Source organism: Oncorhynchus clarkii, chromosome 25, assembly GCF_045791955.1.
Source record: "Oncorhynchus clarkii lewisi isolate Uvic-CL-2024 chromosome 25, UVic_Ocla_1.0, whole genome shotgun sequence".
NCBI classification, from domain to species: domain Eukaryota; kingdom Metazoa; phylum Chordata; class Actinopteri; order Salmoniformes; family Salmonidae; genus Oncorhynchus; species Oncorhynchus clarkii.
The window spans coordinates 21,536,213-21,558,785 of record NC_092171.1 but is presented as its reverse complement, the minus strand read 5'-3'; the positions used below and the strand labels follow the sequence as shown (position 1 = coordinate 21,558,785).

The following is a 22,573-nucleotide window of genomic DNA, read 5'->3' as shown; positions in this document are numbered from 1 at the left end:
AAAATGGAAGAAATGCAAAAGTTTTGGAGTAAAATAAAATAGCAACATTCACTTGGTTTTTTTAATCAAAGGTCGTTTACGGCCGCGGCTAAATTAACCTGGTTGAACATGTATTGAATAATACGTTTGTATCGATTGGGAAGACACGAGAAGCAAGATGAGTGTTTCAATCGGTAATAAAATCGAGGTAAGTTGTCCGCTAACGTTACTGGACTACTGTGTACGTTAGCTAGCTAACGCGTGGCTAATTTATTACTGTAGCTAGCTAATTTAGCTAGTCTAGTACAAATTATTTTAGCTCGCTGAAGTTGCAAGAACTAGCCACTCCGAGGCTGTTTAGTTCGCTAGATAACTAACTACGCCTACTGTAGTTGTCTACAAACGTTACCAACTTTGCACAGTTCGTAGTCGGCAATGCAGAAGAGTGACGTTAGCTGATGGCTAAAACTAGCGGTGTTGCAGCCGAGTTGTTGTTGACTCTTGAGACATGCCTCCCACACAGGAGGTTGGTGGCACCTTAATTGGGGAGGACAGGCTCGTGGGAATGGCTGGAGTGGAACGGTATATCAAAATGATACCATTCCATTTACTCTGTTCCAGTCCTCCCTTCAGCAGCCTCCACCGGTGGTGCTCCCCCGCGATTTACGGCACCGGTTTATTGTTGCCAGGTGATTGGGACCACAACGCCTTCATTAGCGGGAAGAGAGCCGGGATAATTCAAGGACATATGGCAAAGACGGGTGCAACGTTTGTCTGATGGTTTTACAGTTGGCAATGTTGGGTAGCCAATCTGTAGTTTCCCTGACGACCAAATGACTGGTACAGTTGTTGTGGTGGTGTACTACTCACTGGCTGTCTAGCCAGCTACATCATACATGTCAGAGGGAAGATGTTCGACACAGTTATTCGTTATTTCTTTCAAAACCTGACAACTAAATGCAAAGTCAGTGAAGATGAGGAGAGAATCATATCGACAGCTGGGGAGTTACAGATTGAGGTATCACGTCAGTCATCATATATATATATATAACAGCGACAGGCACATCTAGGACATATTTTTAGGACATAGGCCTAGCTATCGGACATATTCTAGTCATACTTGTTGTAATTTAAACATGTTATTAACTTTGGAATTCTGTATTTCATTTTGTGAAAACATTTGTTAATTCTCTTTATCAGGACTTCAAAGTTCTCACACTCCTTGGTAAGGGCTCCTTTGCGTGTGTTTACCGGGCAAAGTCAGTTAACACTGGCTTGGAGGTGGCGATCAAAATGGTAAGAACAATATTTCTAAATTGCTATACAGTCTGCATCCCAGTACTTTTATGGTATTGCTCCCCAGGGAACCACAAAACACAAACATTAATACCATAAAGTAAGAGCTCATCACTACAAAGTGTTTATTGTCAAGTGCAAGCAGACAAATCACAAGTGTGGAAATGTTGACAGCCTACACAGTGAAGACTCACCCACTTAACATCATCAAATTTATTTATATAGCCCTTCTTACATCAGCTGATATCTCAAAGTGCTGTACAGAAACCCAGCCTAAAACCCCAAACAGCAAGCAATGCAGGTGTAGAAACACGGTGGCTAGGAAAAACTCCCTAGGAAGAAACCTAGAGAGGAACCAGGCTATGAGGGGTGGCCAGTCCTCTTCTGGCTATGCCGGGTGGAGATAACAGAACATGGCAAAGATGTTCAAATGTTCATAAATGACCAGCATGGTCAAATAATAACAATCACAGTAGTTGTCGAGGGTGCAGCAAGTCAGCACCTCAGGAGTAAATGTCAGTTGGCTTTTCATAGCCGATCATTAAGAGTATCTCTACAGCTCCTGCTGTCTATAAAGAATTGAAAACAGCAGGTCTGGGACAGGTAGCACGTCCGTTGAACAGGTCAGGGTTCCATAGCCGCAGGCAGAACAGTTGATCATCATCCTCTCACTACCAGGTGATGTGCTTAGCAGAGCCTTGTATTTTCACTAAGCCCCCCTCCCATGGGTCCTATGTGGACTGTTGGGAGTCTAGACAGTCTGTTCTGTCTCTGGGTAGTTCTCATCGTTTCTTTGTGGAAGTTCGATCGGCTCTTAGCCACAAGACTAAAGAAGTGTATTTTAAGGCTCACATGCACTGTATAATTATCTCAACTCTAGAGAGTTGAAAACAGCAGGTCTGGGACAGGTAGCACGTCCGGGACATATTCTAGTCATACTTGTTGTAATTTAAATATGTTATTAACTTTGGAATTCTGTATTTAATTTTGTGAAAATGAAAAATGCAGATTGACAAAAAAGCCATGCACAAATCTGGTATGGTCCAGCGTGTGAGTAACGAAGTGGAGATTCAGTGTCGATTGAAGCATCCGTCAATACTAGAGGTAAGCATTGTTGAACATTTTATGTTGGACATGTTATGGCATGTGATCATTGTAGTGCTGAAATTGGTGATTCTTAAATAAGCTCTTATTTACTCATTTACATGACTGCATTTAACCCCAGGGTTCTCCCAATGATTTGTTTTATTTTTTATGTGGTGCTGCTGAGTACAGGTGTGGTGTAGTGACCCCTTTAGACTCAGACAGTTTTGCTTTTTTGAATACTGCTATTTCCTGCCATCTAGAGCAAACATGGCTAGAATAATAAGGTGTGGTGCCTGGCCTTAAATTATCAAACATTTTACATTGTGGCGCAGTCAGTCCACAAGGTGGTGCTGTGCCATGAACCCTGATAACATTTTGGCCTGTCATTTTACTCTTTTGCAGCTGTACACCTACTTTGAAGACAGTAATTATGTGTACTTGGTGTTGGAGATGTGCCATAATGGAGAGATGAGTCGATACCTGAAAGATAGGAAGATGCCCTTCTCAGAGGGTGAAGGTGAGTCAATTTGTTTTTACCTGAGAGTGAAACAGTGATACATTTCTTATCATGGTATGAAAGCTACGTTAACATGTTTTGACACTTTGCCTCGTTTCCTTTTATAACAGTTGTTGAACTTTTTTTTTTTTCACGTTACAGCAAGGCACTTCATGCATCAAATAGTGAAAGGTATGCTGTACTTACATACACATGGCATCATGCATCGGGACCTGACCTTGTCCAACCTGCTTCTGTCGGGCAATATGAACCTTAAAATAGCTGACTTTGGCCTGGCCACCAAGCTGAAGCTCCCCAGCGAGAAGCACTTCACCATGTGTGGCACACCCAACTACATCTCCCCAGAGGTGGCCACCCACAGTGCCCACGGCCTGGAGTCTGATGTCTGGTCTCTGGGCTGCATGTTCTACGCCTTCCTGATGGGCCGGCCACCGTTTGACACAGACACGGTCAAGCACACCCTCAACAAGGTGGTTCTGGGGGAGTATGACATGCCCAGCCATGTGTCCCAGGAGGCCCAGGACCTGATCCATCAGCTGCTGAGGAAGGACCCTGCGCAACGGCCCAGCCTGTCTGCTGTGCTGGAGCACCCCTTCATGACCCAAAGCCTGCTGGCCAGGACCAAGGAGCTGAGCCTGGGGGAGCCAGGCTCCATGGACAGCGGCATCGCCACCATCTCCACAGCCTGCACCTCGTCCACGTCCGGCAGCAGCAGTAGCAGCAGCCGTCTCCAGAGGAGAAACAGGCGTATGATAGGACCTGCCTTGCCCAATCGCATGATGCCTATCCCTACACTGCCCCGGCCGCCCAGCAACGCCTGCTTTGAGGGGGTTGAGCAGTGGCAGCAACAGCACTCAGACAGAGTAGGCAGGAGCAGAGCTGCTCCGGGTGGGGAGAGTGGACGGCCCCACTCCAGGTACCCACGAAGGGCTCACTCCTCAGACCGGTCTAGCTCCTCTGTCACTCCAGCCCAGGGGATGGGGCAGGCAACGCTGGAAAGGTGCCACTCTGAGGAGATGCTGACTGTGTCAGGGAGACTGGCCTTTCCCATGTCCTCCAGCTACAAGGACACTCCACAACCCTTCGCAGAACATGGAAGGCTCCCATTGCCGCCTGTCAAACAGACAGCCAGGTAAGATGTGACACCAGGGTGCTGTAATTGATTGAATGTGATTTATATTAAAATGTCCGTGTCTGTCTGACTAACTGATGCATGTATGTTCTCAGCTCAGGATGTTCATATTCCACACAACCACCACGTCCACTAAACCTGCAGTTAGAAGAGTCAGAAGGTGTACAAAATTGGTTCAGTAAAGAAGGTATATTACACCTACTCTTTTCTTTGCTGTATCTTAATCTTACATCCCAATGTAAAGATTTACAAGTTCTAAAATAAAGGTTTTCATGCATGAGCTTGACAGTGTTTGTTCCCCCTGCCTCCCCAGGCCCGTTTCCGAGGCCCACGGATGTCAGCTCTCACAGCAGCAGTGGCAGTTTCCATAGCAGCAGGGAGCCTCTAGGTGTACACAACTACTGGAGTGACAAACCAGCAGGCAGAGGGACCAGTTCTCACCGCAACCACAACCAGCACCACCCCTCAAACACTGAGTCCTACTGGGAGAATGGGCAACGAGTACATGGGGGAGAGCTGCAGAGTCTGTCCAAACCCAAACCAAGTATAGCAAAGGAGAAGTCCCTGAGAAATGTGCTCCCTCCCCTGTGTGCCTCCAGACTGAAACCCATCAGACAGAAGACTAAAAACGCTGTGGTAAGACAGACAAAGCCCCTAGTTATCCCCCTGTCTCTATTCACCTGATCTGCTTTCAATGAAGGCGCAATGCCTGTCTGCTCTACAGCTGTGGTTTGTCTCTTTCTCCCCAGGTGAGCATTCTTGATACAGGAGAAGTGTGTATGGAGCTTCTCAAAGGCCAGGGCCCCCAGGAGAGGGTCAAGGAGGTCCTTAGGATATCCTGTGATGGTTCGATGGTGAGTTTCAGGAATAACAACACTTCATACCCTTCAGAGAGGTTATATCATGATCTCTGTCAGTAAAATAATGGCAAAACACTCATTTCAACCTTTGACCATGCACCTATAGGTCACTATTTACCAGCCCAATGAGGGGAAAGGTTTTCCTGTACTAGAGCGCCCCCCTGCTCCTCCTGAGGACATCTTGATCTGCAGCTATGAGGACTTACCAGGTACACCTCAATACCAGACAGTGAAGTCTCTGTTACATGAGTAAAATTAATTTTATACATATGTTGGAAATCTGATTTCAATTAACCTTTGTCCTCTGCTTCTCTTCAATAGAAAAATACTGGAGGAAATACCAGTATGCCTCCAAGTTTGTGCTCCTGGTGAAATCCAAGACTCCAAAGGTCACCCTCTATACCAAGTCTGCTAAGTGTATGCTGATGGAGAACTCCCCCAATGCAGACCTGGAGGTGTGCTTCTATGATGGTGAGGACTATTTACAAAGCATCAGTTATATGAAACATCATGAACTTGAAGGATAAGATCTATTGTCGTTCTCTGATATTGAAATGTTGCACACTGTTAAACTAAATCATCCTGACCTGTAGTTCCCCTCTGTGCTGTGACAGGAGCAAAGATCCACAAGACGTCGGAGCTGGTCCGGGTGGTGAAGAGTGGGAAGTCGTACACAGTGAAAGGGGAGGTGGGTCTGAGTGGCCTCAGCCCAGAGAGCAGGCTGTATGTGGAGCTGTCTGACGAGGGCCACAGCATGTGTCTGTCTCTAGAGGCGGCAATCACTGCAGAAGAGCAGCACAGTGCCAAGAGCACTCCCTTCTTCCCCATCACCATCGGCAGGTGAGAGAGAGCCATGACTGTGTCTGTTGTCAGTGTTAATGCTGTAAATTGTCATGTTTGGAAGCACTTAAATCAGTGGGGGTCAGTGCCGTTTAAGATGAGGGAGGATGTTTTTTCTTTCATGAGCATGGCCTTATTTCTATTACAGCATATTGGATGACTGTTATTCATATTCCATTCACCCAGTTCATTGTAACAGCGATAGGTTTAGGCTACTACATGATACTCTTATTTTCCCCATACCCATCATAAGGTTGCTACAACCTAGCCTATGATTGAACGTTTACAGCATAGGTGCACAGGTCGAGAGACAAATGAGGTGACAGACAGTGACATTCAATACCGCCTTGCACACTCTTGCTTGCGTCTAACTGATATAGGGTGTAGTCATTAGTCCAACAGTTGCAAACGAGGTATGTGTATCCCTGTTTTATGTTTGCTTCCGTTTAAGAAAAGTTAACAGAATCCGCGGAATGAAATCAAATTAACTTTATTTGTCACATGCGCCGAATACAAGTGTAGACCTTAGCCTGAAATTCTTACTTACAAGCACTTTGCCAACAGTGCAGTTCAAGAAGAGTTAAGAAAATATTTACCAAAGAAACTAAAGTAAAAAGTAACACAAAATAACAATAACGAGACTGTATACAGGGGGTACCAGTACGCAGTTAGTGTGCGGGGGTACTGGTTAGTTGAGGTAATTGTACATGTAGGTAGGGGTGAAGTGACTATGCATAGATAATAAACAGCGAGTAGCAGCAGTGTACAAAACAAACGGGGGGGGGGGTCAATGTAAATAGTCGCTGATCATGTGTAAACAGTTCACTCTCATAATACACGTTGTATTCCTTCGCTTGTGGACTTCAATGCACAATACATCATCTGTATGTGACCAGGCGAAAAAAACTTTCCAAACCGATACACACAGCCTACATCGTTGTCACCATTTTAGCTAAAGTAACATCATAGTCAGCATAGCTAATAGAACTAACGCGTTAGTAAACCCGCTACAATCATGCAGTAATGTTAGTGTCAATTAAGCATTTACACTGTCGGGCCCCGGAGGCAATACATTTGTCAAACCAAAAGTTTACCTTTACTTGGAAGAGTTGCAGTGTTGTGTTGGAAAGTCATAGCCAGCTAGCTAACATAGCATCCCTCTGTTTGAGCAGGGTGTTTCATTAGCTGCATGTGCTAACTAAGTAAGTGGATCAGAAAAAAAATGACAATCTCTATTTCTCTCTTGCTTCTCCTTCATTTTGGAAGAAATGAATTGTTAAACTATTGTCTTTGAGTCAACTACTCAACACATTTTATACACTGCAGTGCTAGCTAAACGGTACCCCCTGTATATAGCTTCGTTGTTTTGTAATTTTCTTGTTACTTTTTAAAACATTTCAGTTTTTAACTAGTTTATTTTGTAAATATTTTCTTCTCTATTTCTTGAACTGCATTGTTGGTTAGGGCTTGTAAGTAAGTATTTCACAGTAAGGTCTACTATTTGGCGCATGTGACAAATACAAATGTATTTGATATTTGGTGACATGATTATGTTTAGTATAGTTTTTTTATTTAAAAAATATAATTTAAAAAAGTTTTACAATTTACATTTTTATGAAATTCACTGAGGATGGTCCTCCCCTTCCTCCCCTGAGAAGCCTCCACTGTCTTAAATAAAGTACAACCTTGCAGAATGCTGAAAGTGACTATTTCAGTTATTTACACTGAGTGTACAAAACATTCGGAACACCTGCTCTTTCCATGACAGACTGACAGGTGAAGGCTATGATCCCTTATTGATGTCACCTGTTAAATCCACTTCAATCAGTGTAGATGAAGGGGAGGAGACAGGTTAAATAAGGATGTTTAATCCTTGAGACATGGATTGTGTATGTGTGCCATTGAGGGTGAATGGGCAAGACAAAAGATTAAAGTGCCTTTGAACATGGTGTGATAGCGGGTGCCAGGGACACTGGTTTGAGTGTGTCAAGAACTGCAACGCTGTTGGGTTTTTCAGTCAACAGATTCCTGGGTGTATCAAGAATGGTCCACCACCCAAAAGACATCCAGCCAACTTGACACAACTGTGGGGAGCATTATAGTCAACATGGGCCAGCATCACAGTGGAACGCTTTCGACACCTTGTAGAGTCCATGCCTCGACTAATAGAGGCTATTTTGTACACTTGTATTTGTCGTATGTATGCATGCATACAGTACCAGTTAAACATTTGGACACACATACTCATTCTTCAAAGGTTTTTCTTTATTTTTTACTATTTTCTACATTGTAGAATAATAGACGACACAAAACTATGAAGTAACACATGGAATCATATAGTAACCAAAAAAGTGATAAACAAATCAAAATATATTTGAGATTCTTCAAAGTAGCCACCCTTTGCCTTGATGACAGCTTTGCACACTCTGCATTCTCTCAACCAGCTTCATGAGGTCTCCTGGAATGTATTTCAATTAACAGGGTATACCTTGTTAAAAGTTCATTTGTAGAATTTCTTTAATGCGTTTGAGCCAATCAGTTTTGTTGTGACAAGGCATGGGTGGTATACATAAGATTTATTATTTATCTATTTTTGTAAAAGACCCAAGTCCATATTATGGTAAGAACAGCACAAATAGCCTTTATTTCTCAGAACAGGAATACTGATGAGTTGCAGAAGAAAGGTATTTGTTTCTGGACATTTTGAGCCTGTAATCAAACCCACAAATGCTGATGCTCCAGATACTCAACTAGACTAAAGACCAGTTTTATTGCTTCTTCATTCAGGACAACAGTTTTCAGCTGTGCTAACATAATTGCTAAAGGGTTTTCTAATGATCAATTAGCCTTTTAAAAATGTTAAAGTTGGATTAGCTAACACAATGTGCCATTGGAACACAGGAGTGATGGTTGCTGATAATGGGCCTATGTAGACATTCCTTAAAAACCTGCCGTTTCCAGCTACAATTGTGATGTCCACACTGTATTTCTGGTCAATTTGATGTTATTTTAATAGACAAAAATGTGCTTATCTTTCAAAAACAAGGACATTTCTAAGTGACCCCAAACTTTTGAACAGTAGTGTTTGTCAGCCAGTCCTTGTGTCACTAATCTTGCTACTCTGTCCCTCCCAGGAGACCTGCCAACCCAGACTCCTCCTGCCCCTCGTCCCAGCCTGCCACTGCTGATGTGGCATCACTGCCCCAGCCCCCATGTTTCACTCCCTCTGTGAGTTTCTCCCACGCAACATGTCACATTGTTTGATCTAAGCTATTTATTCCATCCATTTCTATGGAGGAATTGTAAGATATTTCTGGTGTTATTGTTTTTGAACTTTATTTTATTTATCTTGTCCAATCTTCAGAGGATATCCTATGAAGAGTCTGACATCACCTCCGCCAGTGTGAACAAAAACTGCTCTCCGCTGTCGGTCAAACAAGACCACACGGCCAACGCAGGGAAAGTCCTCAAGTCTGTCTTTGTGCCAAATATTGGTTGGGCCTCACAGCTGACCAGTGGAGAGGTGTGGGTGCAGTTCAAAGATGGCTCCCAGCTGGTGGTGCAGGCAGGGGTTTCCTGTATTATCTACACGTCCCCAGAGGGACGGACCACCAGGTACTGAACACTTACACAGCACCTGTAACAAATACAATAACTGACATGGCTTTACCACTGTTTGATATGTCATTTTGTTTTAGATGTAAAAGATGGTTTTCTGTATTTGAGGAATGGTAGTTGTCAAACCCTTTTTGCTGACATGTTCCTTCTTTTGTTGCTCCAGGTACAAGGAGAATGAGAAGTTGCCAGAGCTTGTGAAGGAGAAGCTGCACTGTCTCTCCACCATCCTGGGTCTGTTGGCCAGTCCAGCAGCACGCCGCTGAATCAAACCTCAGCATTGCCCCCATGCTGTTATATTGACACGTCCCTGTGCAGCAATGATGTTGCAGGGAGGAGAAACTTTCACAGCCTTTATAATGTGATATACATACTTCTTTCAAATGTGCTTGTAAATATGTTTATTTTCTATGTACAGATGTCAAATTATGAAGATATATATTTTGAAGTACCCATGTTGTACAGCATCTTGAAGTAGTTTGTATGTGCGTGTAAACTTGTATTTTCTATATTGTCAGTTGTCGAACCATCATCTCCATGAAATGTCAGATGCTTAAAAGCTGAAGCAATAAACATCTGCAGGCTGGGTAGAGTTCAGTCGCACTTTGGTGGTCAGGGTTCTTTTGTTCTTCATATCAGCATAAATGGGTAAATGTTTCCAGCAAAAACTAACATTTAAAGGATGAGTGGTTGTTTGCATACCTCAAGTATGGTATCAAGATACAGGACAGATGCATGAGGCTTATCATGAGAAACACAATACAACTTTGGGGGAATTAATTTAATTACTTTTACCAAGGAATATACATGATGTTATTCTGGACTAAAGCACTAGAACAGTAATAGCAATTTCTCGCAAGGTTTTTTTAGAAATCACTTGTTATTTTTCACCCTGTTTTAGCCATTTAATAAAAAAAGTCATTGTATTAATTATTCTTTAGAGAACTTTTACAAAAATGTATGCAGATGTGTATTTTATATATATACACACACACACACACTACTATATATATATAGTAACATTTCCAAGTAAACATTGAGGTGGAAGTGGAGAGCACAATGACGGTCAGGGTTGGAGAAATGGACAAGGTAGTAAGTAGGGGTAATATTTCCCATTTAGATGCAGAACACACAGTATAGAGATTGCAGTGTTTCCACAACATACTGGGCATGGCTTGGTTAAGACATTCTCTCCTTGATCACTTCACCCACACAGGGTTGAGAATGTGTCCTTCAATAAGGAAGGCTTTAGGACCACTGCTACCCAACTCTTGTTCTGGAGGGCAGCAGGTTGAATGGCTACACTCGATGGTCAGTCACTCACCTGGTCATTGGGGCTAAGTAACCTCTGATAAGCTTGTCAATTCACTGTGTCAGCCTGTGATGAAGCAGTGCTTAAAACACCCTATTCTTTTTACAGAGTTGGCAGGCCTGCACTCTTTTCCACGCACTTCAACTGGATGCTAAGGGTGAAGACAGTGACAACTGTAAGCTTGGTCTTGAAGATCATTTAATTTGCCAAACCACCATCTCACTACTCATGACAAAAAACAAAAAAAATCCCTGTTGTTCACTCGCTCCTCTCCACTATATAAAAATACCCCCCCCCAATGAACAAAATATACGTTTTTAAAAAAAGGATCTCACCATGAACATTGGGAGAAAAATCAGATTTCTTTTTTCTTTACATATTGTGACACCTCAAAATAACAGCAGCTGATGCTTACAGGGAGTTTGGAGACTGACGTTAGCATTGTAATCAAGACATTCATTTCATGGTCAAAAATAATGTGTTGATTTAGTTGGCTAAATATATATCATTCAATTAGACATTTGTGGAGTAAGAGTTAGTTTTCTGAACACAATACCAATTGAAAACTGTATTAGAGGCCCAGAGGTTGAATTGAGCTTTGAATGAGTAGTAATGGAGGGAGAGAGAATGAGAGTTCAGCATGCCGATTCATTTCAATTCCATAAAAGTCATTTTTCACTAAAGCATTGGAATGCTGGAATACTTTTTGAAAACACCCACATACAAAAAGGAATGTGATCCTCATCTTTAAGCAGTGCTGGAGCAACACAACTCAAGTTATGAGGCAAGGAAATGGACTGGTTTACAGTCACATAAAACACCTGTATAAACCTCAACCACATCTGACAAACACTCAAAGGCTTTTATAAACATTATCCTCCATTAAACTTGGTCACATGATCAAAGATGTATTTTTCTGATGAAACATTTATATGAGGTGTGATCAAAGGTTTATGCAGGTATTTTCAGCCTTTTGTGCTGCATGTACTGCATCTTGATCTTGATTAATATCTATTTTGTTTCTGCTGTTGTGAAGACTATGAAATTCACATGACAAGAGCCTTGCACATGGAAGAAAGCACATTGTTAATTAAATGGTACACAAAGCAACCAGTGTTCAATTTCATCATATCTAATGTCAATCAAGACCCCAATGACTTGCTTGTGATTTTGGAAATGATCGAGTGGGTTCTTTAAGTCAGTTGATCTGCGTGCCATTAGCACTGGCAGCTGCTCCAAACCTGTGGATGAGTGTTATAGTACCCAGACAACACATTTCGCCGCACCTATCCAGTGTATGTGACAATAAAACAACTTTATATCCCTTCTCCACTATATGACAGAGTGGTAAACATCAAAATAAAGACATCACTGGTGAATGTCAATGCTGGAAACGTGAGTGCGTATGGAGCACAGGATGTTAAGTTGCCTTTTTCATTCACTGCTGTAGACAAAAGTTCAGACAAGATATTTCCCCTAACCATCTCATGTGGACCACTTGATTAAAGAGACTTCACAGAGAGAAACTAAAATCAGCAATTAAGCAGAGATCCCAAAAGTTCACATTACAGTACGTAAGTCCTATTAAACAAAACATCTAAAAAGGCAGAGAAAAACATCTACAACCAATCACCATCATCAATATCTACATAGAAAAAGTTGGTTTTTGATTACAGATATATTAAAATTAATGTAATCATTATGACCATTATTAATTATTGTCACCATTATAATCCTCATCTGTTTTTGTTCGAGGTTAGAACAGGGTGGGGGCTAAGGTGGAAGAGGAGGGTAGTCATTGGGAGGAAGCCTTGGTGGCTATCGTGGAAACACAGTGTTGCTGGAAGTTGGGGGACATGGCTGAGTTACAGCCCAGTCTCTGGCGGGGGCCCTTCAGGTTCCCATCCGCCTCCACGATCCAGGGGCTGCTGCTGGCCTCCTTCCCCAGCATGCTGCAGCAGCCTGGGGAGCCAGGGGTTGGGGTTAGGCTGGGGGCTGTGGATACCAGGCCTTTGGGCTGCCCGCTGGCTGGGGGGCTGTCAGCGGAGTTAGCTTGGAGCACACTGGTGATGTGGGTCAGGAGATCGTTGAAGAACTCTGGGACACCCTCGTAACCTGGAGACAGACGAGGACGAGCCATGAGACTTGGCTGACTGATGCTTATATCCCATCTTCAATACAGTGGGAAACTGATGGTAACAGTCCAAGTAAATGAGTGAAAATATTTATTTATTGTATTTTGAGTGCCTAGCTTGTCGTTGAGGCACTGAGGGTGAATGTTTGTGAGGGATTAGCTCACTACCATTCTCCTCACACTCCAACCGTCAGAGGTGGCAACAGCGTGCAACGCAAGAACAGTGTTACCATAGTGACAACAGCCCTAGTCAAGAGAAAGGCATGCTAGACTCGCCTCAGAACGTGCTCAATTCTAATTTAACACTGCTGATACCTCGGCTCCGTCTCCAAGCAAGATCATGTCAATCAGACCATTAGATTATATTGATCCCTAAAAGCACTCTCTCAAAGATTTGAAATTACTAACTGGTAGAGATTGTAAAACTGTCGTATGCCTACACAGGTGGACGGGTAGTATAAATGGCCATCCATCTTAGACTAAAGATAAACACACAAACCCTACGACAGAGGAACAAACCACTCACCAGGGAATGAATTGATGTCGATGACGGCGTGTTGGCCCGTAAGGTTGTTGATGATGACGTCAATGCCAAACAAGGACACGCCCAACTCCTGTCGCAAGGACCTGGACAACTCTCTGATGACATCATCACTGGGTGGCTGGGAGACCCCCTCCACGTTGTCCCTCTGTGGTAGGAAGAAAACTAAGTCTGAGTATACTGTACTAAGGGCATTCAATAACACACTGAGGTTTGGCTTAACACATAGAAATACATTGCATTCGGAAAGTATTCAGACACCTGCACTTTTTTTACATTGTTACATTAGTCTTATTCCAAAATGGATCACATTTACATATGTATTCAGATCCTTAGCTACGAGACTCGAAACTGAGCTCAGGAGCATCCCGTTTCCATTGATCATCCTTGAGATGTTTCTACAACTTGAAGTTCACCTGTAGTAAATTCAATTGATTGGACATGATTTGGAAAGGCCCACCTGTCTATATAAGGTCCCACAGTTGACAGTGCATGTCAGAGCAAAAACCAAGCCATGAGGTTGAATGAAGAGCTTTCAGACAGGATTGTGTCGAGGCACAGATTTTGGGAAGGGTACTAAAAAAATATCTGCAGCATTGAAGGTCCCCAAGAACACAGTGGCCTCCATTCTAAAATAGAAGTTTGGAACCACCAAGACTCTTCCTAGAGCTGGCCGCCGTGAGCAATCGGGGGAGAAGGGCTTTGGGTAAGGAGGTAGCCAAGAACCCGATGGTCACTGACAGTGCTCCAGAGTTCCTCTGTGGAGATGGGAGAACCTTCCAGAAGGACGACCATCTCTGCAGCACTACACCAATCAGGCCTTTATGGTACAGTGGCCAGATGGAATCCACTCCTAAAAAGGCACATGATCTAGCAACCGAAAGGTTGCTATGATCGAATCCCCGAGCTGACAAGGTAAAAATGTCGTTCTACCACTGAACAAGGCAGTAAACCCACTGTTCCTAGGCCGCCATTGTAAATAATAATTTGTTATTAACTGACTTGCCTAGTTAAATAAAGGTTCAATAAAAATGACAGCCCGCTTGGGGTTTGCCAAAAGGCACCTAAAGGACTCTCTGACCATGAGAAACAAGATTCTCATGTCTGATGAAACCAAGATCGAACTCTTTGGCCTGAATGCCAAGCCTAGAGGAAACCTGGCACCATCAATATGGTTAAGCATTGTGGTGCGGCATCATGCTTTGGGGATGTTTTTCAGTGGCAGGGACTGGGAAACTAGTCAGGATCGAGGGAAAGACGAACGGAGCAAAGTACAGAGAGATCCTTGATGAAAACCTGCTCTAGAGCGCTCAGGACCTCAGACTGAGGTGGAGGTTCACATTCCAACAGGACAAGTCTCAGAATATCCTTGAGTGGTCCAGCCAGAGCCCGGACTTTAACCTGGAGACCTGGAAATAGCTGTACAGCGACGATCCCCATCCAACCTGACAGAGCTTGAGCGGATCTGCAAAGAAGAAATGGGAAAAACTCCCCAAATACAGGCTTGTACCAAGCTTGTAGCGTCATACTCAAGAAGACTCTAGGCTGTAATCGCTGCAAAAGGTGCTTCAACAAAGTACTGAGTAAAGGGTCTGAATACTTTTTTATATATGCAAAAATGTCTAAAAACCTGTTTTTGTTTGTCATTATGGGGTAGTGTGTGTAGATTGTAAAAAAATAAACTGAACCCATTTTAGAATAAGGCTGTAAAGTAACAATATGTGGAAAAATTCAAGGGGTCTGAGTACTTTCCGAATGCCTTGTAGGTGATATGATAAATGCATGTTAGTGTATTGAACTTACAGATGTCAGGTCTGAAGAGGACTCTGGCTTTGATACGTTGTGGCTGTTGAAGAAAATTGCTTTTCTGTCTGTAATGGAGAAAACACACTTTAGTCAGTTTCATGGGTGGCAGGTAGCCTAGTGGTTAGAGCGTTGGGCCAGTAACCGAAAGGTTGCTGGATCGAATCACAGAGTTGACAAGGTAAAAAAAATCTGTCGTTCTGCCCCTGAACAAGGCAGTTAACCCACTGTTCCCCAGGCGCCAAAGATGTTGATTATGGCAGCCCTCCGCACCTCTCTGATTCAGAGGGGTTGGGTTAAATGCGGAAGACACATTTCAGTTGAATGCATTCAGTTGACATTACATTTCTCATCTTCACCCTCAACTCAACTATTTGTTATGGATGTGCAGTTCTCATCTCTGGCACCAGGGGGCACAAGAGCAGCCATAAACATGGAATAATGAGGTGTACAAGTATGACATTCAAGTTTTATTAGTCTATGTACGAGACTGTACGAAATACTTACTTGTAGGTTCCTTCAACAATTCAACAACAGTAAGAAATAATTAAAGCTAAGAATACAAACATATAAATGGCAGTGGAATAGAATAATACATTTTAGCATCAGTATAATACAGGAAGGCACAATTTATAGTCCAATATTTACACGCATTGGGGAAGGGGGGAAATGAGGTGCAAGTGCATAAATTGAGCAACATAATAAGTGTCTTTTAGCAGCAGTTGTGATGTGTACAGCAGGAATGTGTGTGTGTGTGTGTGAGTGCTAAGGTACAAAGAATCAGAGCAGGTCCAGTTCAAGTGTTCAGCAGATTGATTGCTTGCAGATAGAAACTGTCCCTGAGCCTGTTGGTATCAGACCGTCTGCCCGACGGCAACGGACAGAACAGCTCGTGACTGGGGTGTCTGGGGTCCTGTTCTCCTGGCCTTCCTCAGGCACCGTTTCAAGTCCTGGATGGGTGGGAGCACGGTCCCAGTGATGTACTGGGCCGTCTTCACCACCTGCTGGAGCGGGTGGTGATGATGCAACGATAGTATTTGGAGAGGACACGGGGCGGCATGCCAAATTTCTTCAGTCGCTTTAGGAAGTAGAGACGCTGTTGCAACCTCTTGACAAGAGTGATGGTGTTGTTGGTCAATGTCATGTCCTCAGTGATGTGGACGCCGAGGAACTTAAAACTCGTGACTCGCGCTACTGCAGTCCCGTTGATGTGAATCGGGGCGTGTTCCCTCCGTTACATTCTGAAGTCAACAATCAACTCCTTTGATTTGCTGAAGTTGTTGTCATGACGCCACAATGCCAGTCCACTTACCTCCTCACTATAGGCTGACTCGTTGTTGTTGGTTATTAGGCCTACACCTGTGGTGTCGTTAGCAAACTTGATGGAGTTGGTGTCATGCAAAGCCATGCAGTCGTGAGTGAACAGGGAGTACAGCAGAGGACTGAGGACACACCCCAGGGGGCACTTGTGTTAAGAGTCAGTGTGGAGGAGGTGTTGCCAATCCTCACAGCTTGTGCTCTGCTCATCAGGAAGTCCAGGGTCCAGTTGCAGAGGGTGGTGTCCAGTCCCAGAGCTTGGTGTTGAGCTTGGAGGGAACAATAGTGTTGAATGCTCTACTGTAGTCAATGAACAGTATTCTCACATAGGTGTTCCTGTTGTCCAGATGTTACGGCGGTGTGAATAGCGATGGAAATGGCATCTTCCGTGGATCTGTTGGAGCGCTAGGTAAATTGGAGTGGGTCCAGTGTGCTTGGCATGCTGGCCTTGATGTGGGCCATGACCAACCTCTCACCTCACTTCATGATCACCGAGGTGAGCGTGACGGGGCAGTAGTTATATGGACTTGTCACCTTGTTCTTCTGGGGCACCGGGACGATGGTGGTCTCCTTAAAGCAAGTGGGGACTACAGCCTGGGACAGGTTGAAGATGTCAGAAGACGCCCACCAGCTGGTCAACACACACTATTACATTCAAATTCAAGTGCATTAATGGAAAGACACTGTTCAATAAAACATTGGCAGGGATGTAAGCATAAGTTAAATTCTAGGCTTGAGTATATTTGCTGCCGTTGGCCTTGCGTACACATGTCCTTAGAATCTCAAGCAATTACATTTTTATGAGTGTTAAAGTAGCCATCTTTATTCTCTCCAACAAACATGCAAGAACCATGCTTTCCTCAACTTCTTGCCGGTTGACGTTTGGCAGAACTGAGCGATTATTTTCTTAGGCCAGCTGCAAAGTCTAATTGGCTATATTGTCAAAATTCATGAAAACAAAAATGATATTTTTGGTCTTAATTTCAGGTTAGGGTTAGCAGTGTGGTTAAGGGTGGTATTAAGGTTAGGTATAAAATCAGATTTATGACTGTGGCTGTGCCAGCTAGTGACCACTTCGCAGAGCTGCCTCCAGAACAAGATTCATGATGAAAACCTCGAACCTGCCAACTTCTTTCATGTTGGTTGATAGACGAGGGCATATGCATCTACGTGCTACTCAATTATCTTAACCATCTCTAATTATTAGAAAAACAAAAACAATGAAGCCACAGCATAACCGAACACAAACTTAAGCTATACTGTATGAAAATAAACTCAATGTCTGACAAAAATCTAACCCCAGTTTAAGTTCAATAATCTTACATAGGCAACAAACTTCCACTTGTACCAGATGACCATACATCACACCATATCAATGGCCTTCATATACAGCCATTACTAGTCATGTGGCTGAGGGAGAAACCGATTCACATTATCTAATCTTTTGTCTGACTCAGCACAGGGATGTCCTTCAAGCAAAACGAGACAGATTGATTTCCAGCCCTACCCAATGTAAAGGGAGTAATCGATTGTTCTACTTTTACAACTTCGCTACCAGTCACCCATTTGTAATCATTAACACTAAGAGAGGGCATTAAAAGAATGAGAGATGAGGAAGGATTGAAATAAAGAGGGAATAGCATGACTTGTATTGGTGAATTCAGCCGTTGTCCAAAACGAGCCCAGGGCATTGTACTACTAGGGTGTACTAATACTGGAAGTGCTAGCTACACACAACATTCCCAGGAACGCTGAAGGGAACACTACTAAGCACATATCACCTCTGCTGTGGGCGTGGGCGGTGGGATGGGACATTATCTTCTCTTGACACCAGGCCCTCTTTCACAACACTGAGGTGCTTAAAGGGGCAATCTGCAGTAGCTACATCCAGCGTTGGACTAATAAATGAATGTACCCATTGATTCTTAAAGAATATAACTTATAAAATGCCTCATGAACTTAGTTCAACTTTCGTACCCCATTAGAACTCAAAATAAGGTTGTTTAACGCCAATGTTTGTAAATAAAGTAAATGTAAACAAACACTGTATAGCCTCAAAACATGGTTAAAACTTTCATTTTGATATCATGTTTATAGCTCGGTCTATGAATTTGAGAGTGGTTACATTTTTCCAGACTCATCCCTCAGCTTTTTAATGAAACAGTGGCGGGGAGGACACTTATGGTTTCACCTGCCGATTGCTGCTTTAAACATTCAACCAACCCCTTTCTCCCTCTCCCATTCCTCCCTTCCCTACCTCCGTTTGTCTGTCTATAATCGATTTTGTCTGCTCTATACGGAGTGCTGATTTATGTTTATTAAACTCCACAATACCATGGACAAGGCTGGACAGTACTCACTACCTGTGTATACAGTAGTAGAGGTGTGTTGCTGTGGTGTGTGTGTGTGGCAGGTTGGGGCACTTTACAGTATGTTTCATTGTGCTGGATGACACAGGAATGATCCTGGACTCTTTGCATAAGGCAAAGCAGACGATTCCACTGAAGCCCAGACTGGTTTGCATGAGGGCTTTTACTGTAGTGCATGCAAATGGAGCCGCTTCTTCTGTCAGGGCAAAGTTCAGATTACCTGAGCCTAACCAATGTGCTTATTGCCAAATTATGTTTCCTATCCAAAATGACTGTGTATTGTAATTCTCAATCGGACTGTTCACCTTGCTTTGTCAAAAAAAAAAAATGTTGACCAATACGTATAAACCAAATCCACTGCACTCTGGACTCCCTCTCTCTTTAAAAGAAGGGAGCCTAGTCTCAAAGATGTTAAAAAGCATTTTACTGGGTCTGTCAAGAAGACAGGAGTGCTGTGGGCCTCCCTCAGCATGGCACACTGCGCGCCCATAAATAGACAGGGCATTAACTTCTTTAGCCATTTGTCTTTCAGACAAGGTGGACTGATATTTTTACTTGTCCGAAAGCTCAAGTCACTTGTCCCTCTCCCAGAAATAGTCTTAAGGCAAGTAGCATTCTCCTGGCATCCGCCAAAACCGGATTTGTCCACCGGAATGCCAGACGGTGAAGCGTGATTCATTACTTTAGAGAATGTGTTTCCACTGTACCAGAGTCCAATGGTGGCAAGCTTTATACCACTCCAGGCGACGCTAGGCATTGTGCATGGTGATCTTATGCTTGTGTGTGGCTGCTCGACCATGGAAACCTATTTCATGAAGCTCTCGACAAACAGTTATTGTGCTGATGTTGTTTCCAGAGGCAGATTGGAATGCAGTAGTGAGTGCTGGTCAACATAAGAGACGATTTTTACATACTACGTGCTTCAGCACTTGGCGATCCCATTCTGTGCGTTTGTGTGGCCTGCCACTTCGCGGCTGAGCCTTTGTCGCTTCTAGATGTTTCCACTTCACAATAACAGCACTTCCAGTTGACTGGGGCAGCTCTAGCAGGGCAGAAATTTGACGAACTGACTTGTTGGAAAGGTGGCGCGCACACACAGTGTATTTTAGGACATCAAACATGACAATGACATTAATGCAAGCTAATAACTTAAGTTAACTAGCGAGATAGTCAATTCAAAACATTGTGTAGTTTGGCTGTTATCTGCGCAAATCGCTCTCCCCCCATCTGGCAACGGCCCACTGGCACACACACGCAGGTGATGCATACACCATGACTTTTCCAGGACTTCCATTGCTAAAATTAGCTATAACGGAGCAAATAACTCACTAGCAATGAATACCAACAAATATGCAAACGCGGCTCGCATTGATCTCAAAAACGCATTTCGCAACTGCATGATTGAAAGACCGTTTGTGCCTGTCAATGCAGGCCTACAATAATTAGACTCTGGTGCAATCTGCAGCGATTAGGAGAACAGTGACCAAAACATTGCATCCAGAGGACATTGATCCAATTCAGAACGAGTAAGCTAATTTGATAGTGTGACTTTTTTGTGAAATTTTTTACTTGTCCATTTGGACAATTTAAATCTACAATCTGCTTATACAACAAAACATTTTTACTGCCAAGGGCAAGCCGACAAGCTTTAAAGTCGAGCCCTGCAGGGTCTCCTCCTCACCTGCTGGTCCAGCGGGGAAGTTCTTCAGGGAGGGTCTCTCCACCAGCGTGTAGGACTCCCCCACAACAAACACCTTGTAGAGCACCGCATTGTGGTTGATGAAGCTCTGGATCACACATGGAGGCTTCACGCCCTTCAGGTCCTCCTCACTGAAAATGATGGCCATCTGTGGAGGGAGAAGAGGTCATCAATACATTTAGAATTTTATTTCAACCAATAACCTGCTCGCATACCATGCAATCCATCCAACCAGTTTACGGCCTTGACTTGTTCAATGAGAGAAAGATGGCGCCGACAGATAGGGAAGCCGTGCTTCTAGCTCCTAAGCAAATAACCTCTCACTCACAGGAAAATAATCTCTCACTCTACGTCAACAAAACAAAACAAAACAAAAGGAGCTGATCGTGGACTTCAGGAAACAGCAGAGGGAGCCCCCCCACTATCCACATCGACAGGACTGCAGTGGAGAATATGGAAAGCTTCAAGTTCCTCTGCATACACATCACTGACAAACTGAAATGGTCCACCCACACAGACAGTGTGGTGAAGGCACAACAGCACCTCGTCAGCACCTAAAACCCTCAAACTTTTACAGATGCACAATTGAGAGCATCCCGTCGGGCTGTATCACCGCCCGGTAGAGCAACTGCACCGGCCGCAACCACAGGGCTCCTCAGAGGGTGGTGCGGTCTGGCCAAGGCATCACCTGAGGCAAACTACCTGCCCCCCAGGACAACTACAGCACCCGATGTACAGGAAGGCCAAAATAAATCATCAAGGACAAGAACCACTCAAGTCACTGCCTGTTCACCCCGCTATCATCCAGAAGGTGCATCAAAGCTGGGACTGAGACTGAAAAACAGCTTCTATCTCAAGGCCATCAGACTGTTAAATAGCACCTTAGAGGCTTCTGCCCTATATAAATAGACTTGAAATCATTGGTCACTTTAATAAATGGAACACTAGGCCTCCCGGGTGGCGCAGTGGTTAAGGGCGCTGTACTGCAGCGCCAGCTGTGCCACCTGAGACTCTGGGTTTGCGCCCAGGCTCTGTCGTTAGGGAGGGCTTGGCCAGTAGGGATATCCTTGTCTCATCGCACACCAGCGACTCCTGTGGCGGGCCGGGCGCAGTGCACGCTAACCAAGTAAGCCAGGTGCACGGTGTTTCCTCCGACACATTGGTGCGGCTGGCTTCCGGGTTAGATGCGCGCTGTGTTTAGAAGCAGTGCGGCTTGGTTGGGTTGTGTATCGGAGGACGCATGACTTTCAACCTTCGTCTCTCCCGAGCCCGTACGGGAGTTGTAGCAATGAGACAAGATAGTAGCTACTAACAATTGGATACCACGAAATTGGGGAGAAAAAGGGGTAAAATTCAAAAAAATAAAATAAATGGAACACTAGTCAATTTAATAATGTTAACATATTTTGCATTACTCATCATATATGAGTATACTGTATTCTATTATACTGTATTTTAGTCTATGGCGCTCAGATATTGCTCATCCAAATTTTTAGATATTCTTAATTTACATTCTTCTACTTTAGATTTGTGTGTATTGTTGTGAAATTTTTAGATATTACTTGTTAGATATTATGGCACTGTTGGAGCTAGAAACACAAGCATTTCACTATAGCCACAATAACATCTGCTAACCATGTGTATGTGACCAATAAAATGTGATATATGAATGTTGACTGACAAACAAGCAGCTACTGATTTTGGCAGGGCTGCCACAGTCAGAGAACTCTAGTGTGTTTGATGATGTAGTTTGGTGCAGTGTTAAATGATTATCTAGTTAGAGACACTAATGGATTACCGGGATTTAGCTAACGATCGAGGGTGTGACTAATCTGTGACCCCAAGCGCTTCATGAACCTGGTAGCTCTTACCTCGTGGGAGTTGGTTCCATGGGCTACTCGTGTTTTGCAAACTGATAGACGGAGGAAGAGAAAGAAGAACAGGTTGAGAATGTTAGTGAAGAAACCACACTTCCCCAATGACCCAATGAGTGGTTCCCCAATGACCCAATGAGTGTTGAGAAAAAACATGACCGTCACAAGATGATAACAGGTTATTTCCACACTGACCACA

At 43.7% G+C, this 22,573-nt stretch overlaps 2 protein-coding genes across 3 annotated transcripts in view; one reads left to right on the top strand and one right to left on the bottom strand.

Annotated features, from left to right (window-relative positions):
- The first annotated feature begins 26 nt into the window (after positions 1 to 26).
- LOC139383792 (serine/threonine-protein kinase PLK4-like) lies at positions 27 to 9,744 on the top strand. Its single transcript, XM_071128362.1, has 14 exons — positions 27 to 187; positions 1,180 to 1,275; positions 2,284 to 2,379; positions 2,764 to 2,878; positions 3,020 to 4,010; positions 4,106 to 4,197; positions 4,324 to 4,646; positions 4,760 to 4,864; positions 4,977 to 5,079; positions 5,192 to 5,341; positions 5,485 to 5,710; positions 8,845 to 8,938; positions 9,075 to 9,325; positions 9,492 to 9,744. Exons 1-14 carry the CDS (start codon positions 158 to 160, stop codon positions 9,589 to 9,591), a joined length of 2,772 nt encoding a protein of 923 aa, XP_070984463.1. The 5' UTR covers positions 27 to 157; the 3' UTR covers positions 9,592 to 9,744.
- Positions 9,745 to 10,091: 347 nt separating this feature from the next.
- LOC139383348 (inositol-tetrakisphosphate 1-kinase-like) overlaps positions 10,092 to 22,573 on the bottom strand; it is a 52,415-nt gene continuing 39,933 nt past the window's right edge. For both annotated transcript variants that reach the window (XM_071127855.1, XM_071127853.1), the window contains exons 7-11: positions 22,372 to 22,412; positions 20,483 to 20,648; positions 15,116 to 15,183; positions 13,298 to 13,460; positions 10,092 to 12,752 (exon numbers count right to left, since the gene is read on the bottom strand). In XM_071127855.1, the coding sequence (XP_070983956.1) occupies positions 12,433 to 12,752; positions 13,298 to 13,460; positions 15,116 to 15,183; positions 20,483 to 20,648; positions 22,372 to 22,412 (758 nt within the window). In that variant the 3' untranslated portion in view covers positions 10,092 to 12,432. The remainder of the gene's footprint in view (positions 12,753 to 13,297; positions 13,461 to 15,115; positions 15,184 to 20,482; positions 20,649 to 22,371; positions 22,413 to 22,573) is intronic.

Excerpts from the sequence above, each read along its gene's own strand:
- LOC139383792 (XM_071128362.1), top strand. The coding sequence starts at position 158 with ATGAGTGTTTCAATCGGTAATAAAATCGAG. Across the intron at positions 5,711-8,844 it reads TTCCCCATCACCATCGGCAG|GAGACCTGCCAACCCAGACT; the intron begins GTGAGAGAGAGC and ends TGTCCCTCCCAG. Across the intron at positions 9,326-9,491 it reads CCAGAGGGACGGACCACCAG|GTACAAGGAGAATGAGAAGT; the intron begins GTACTGAACACT and ends TTGTTGCTCCAG.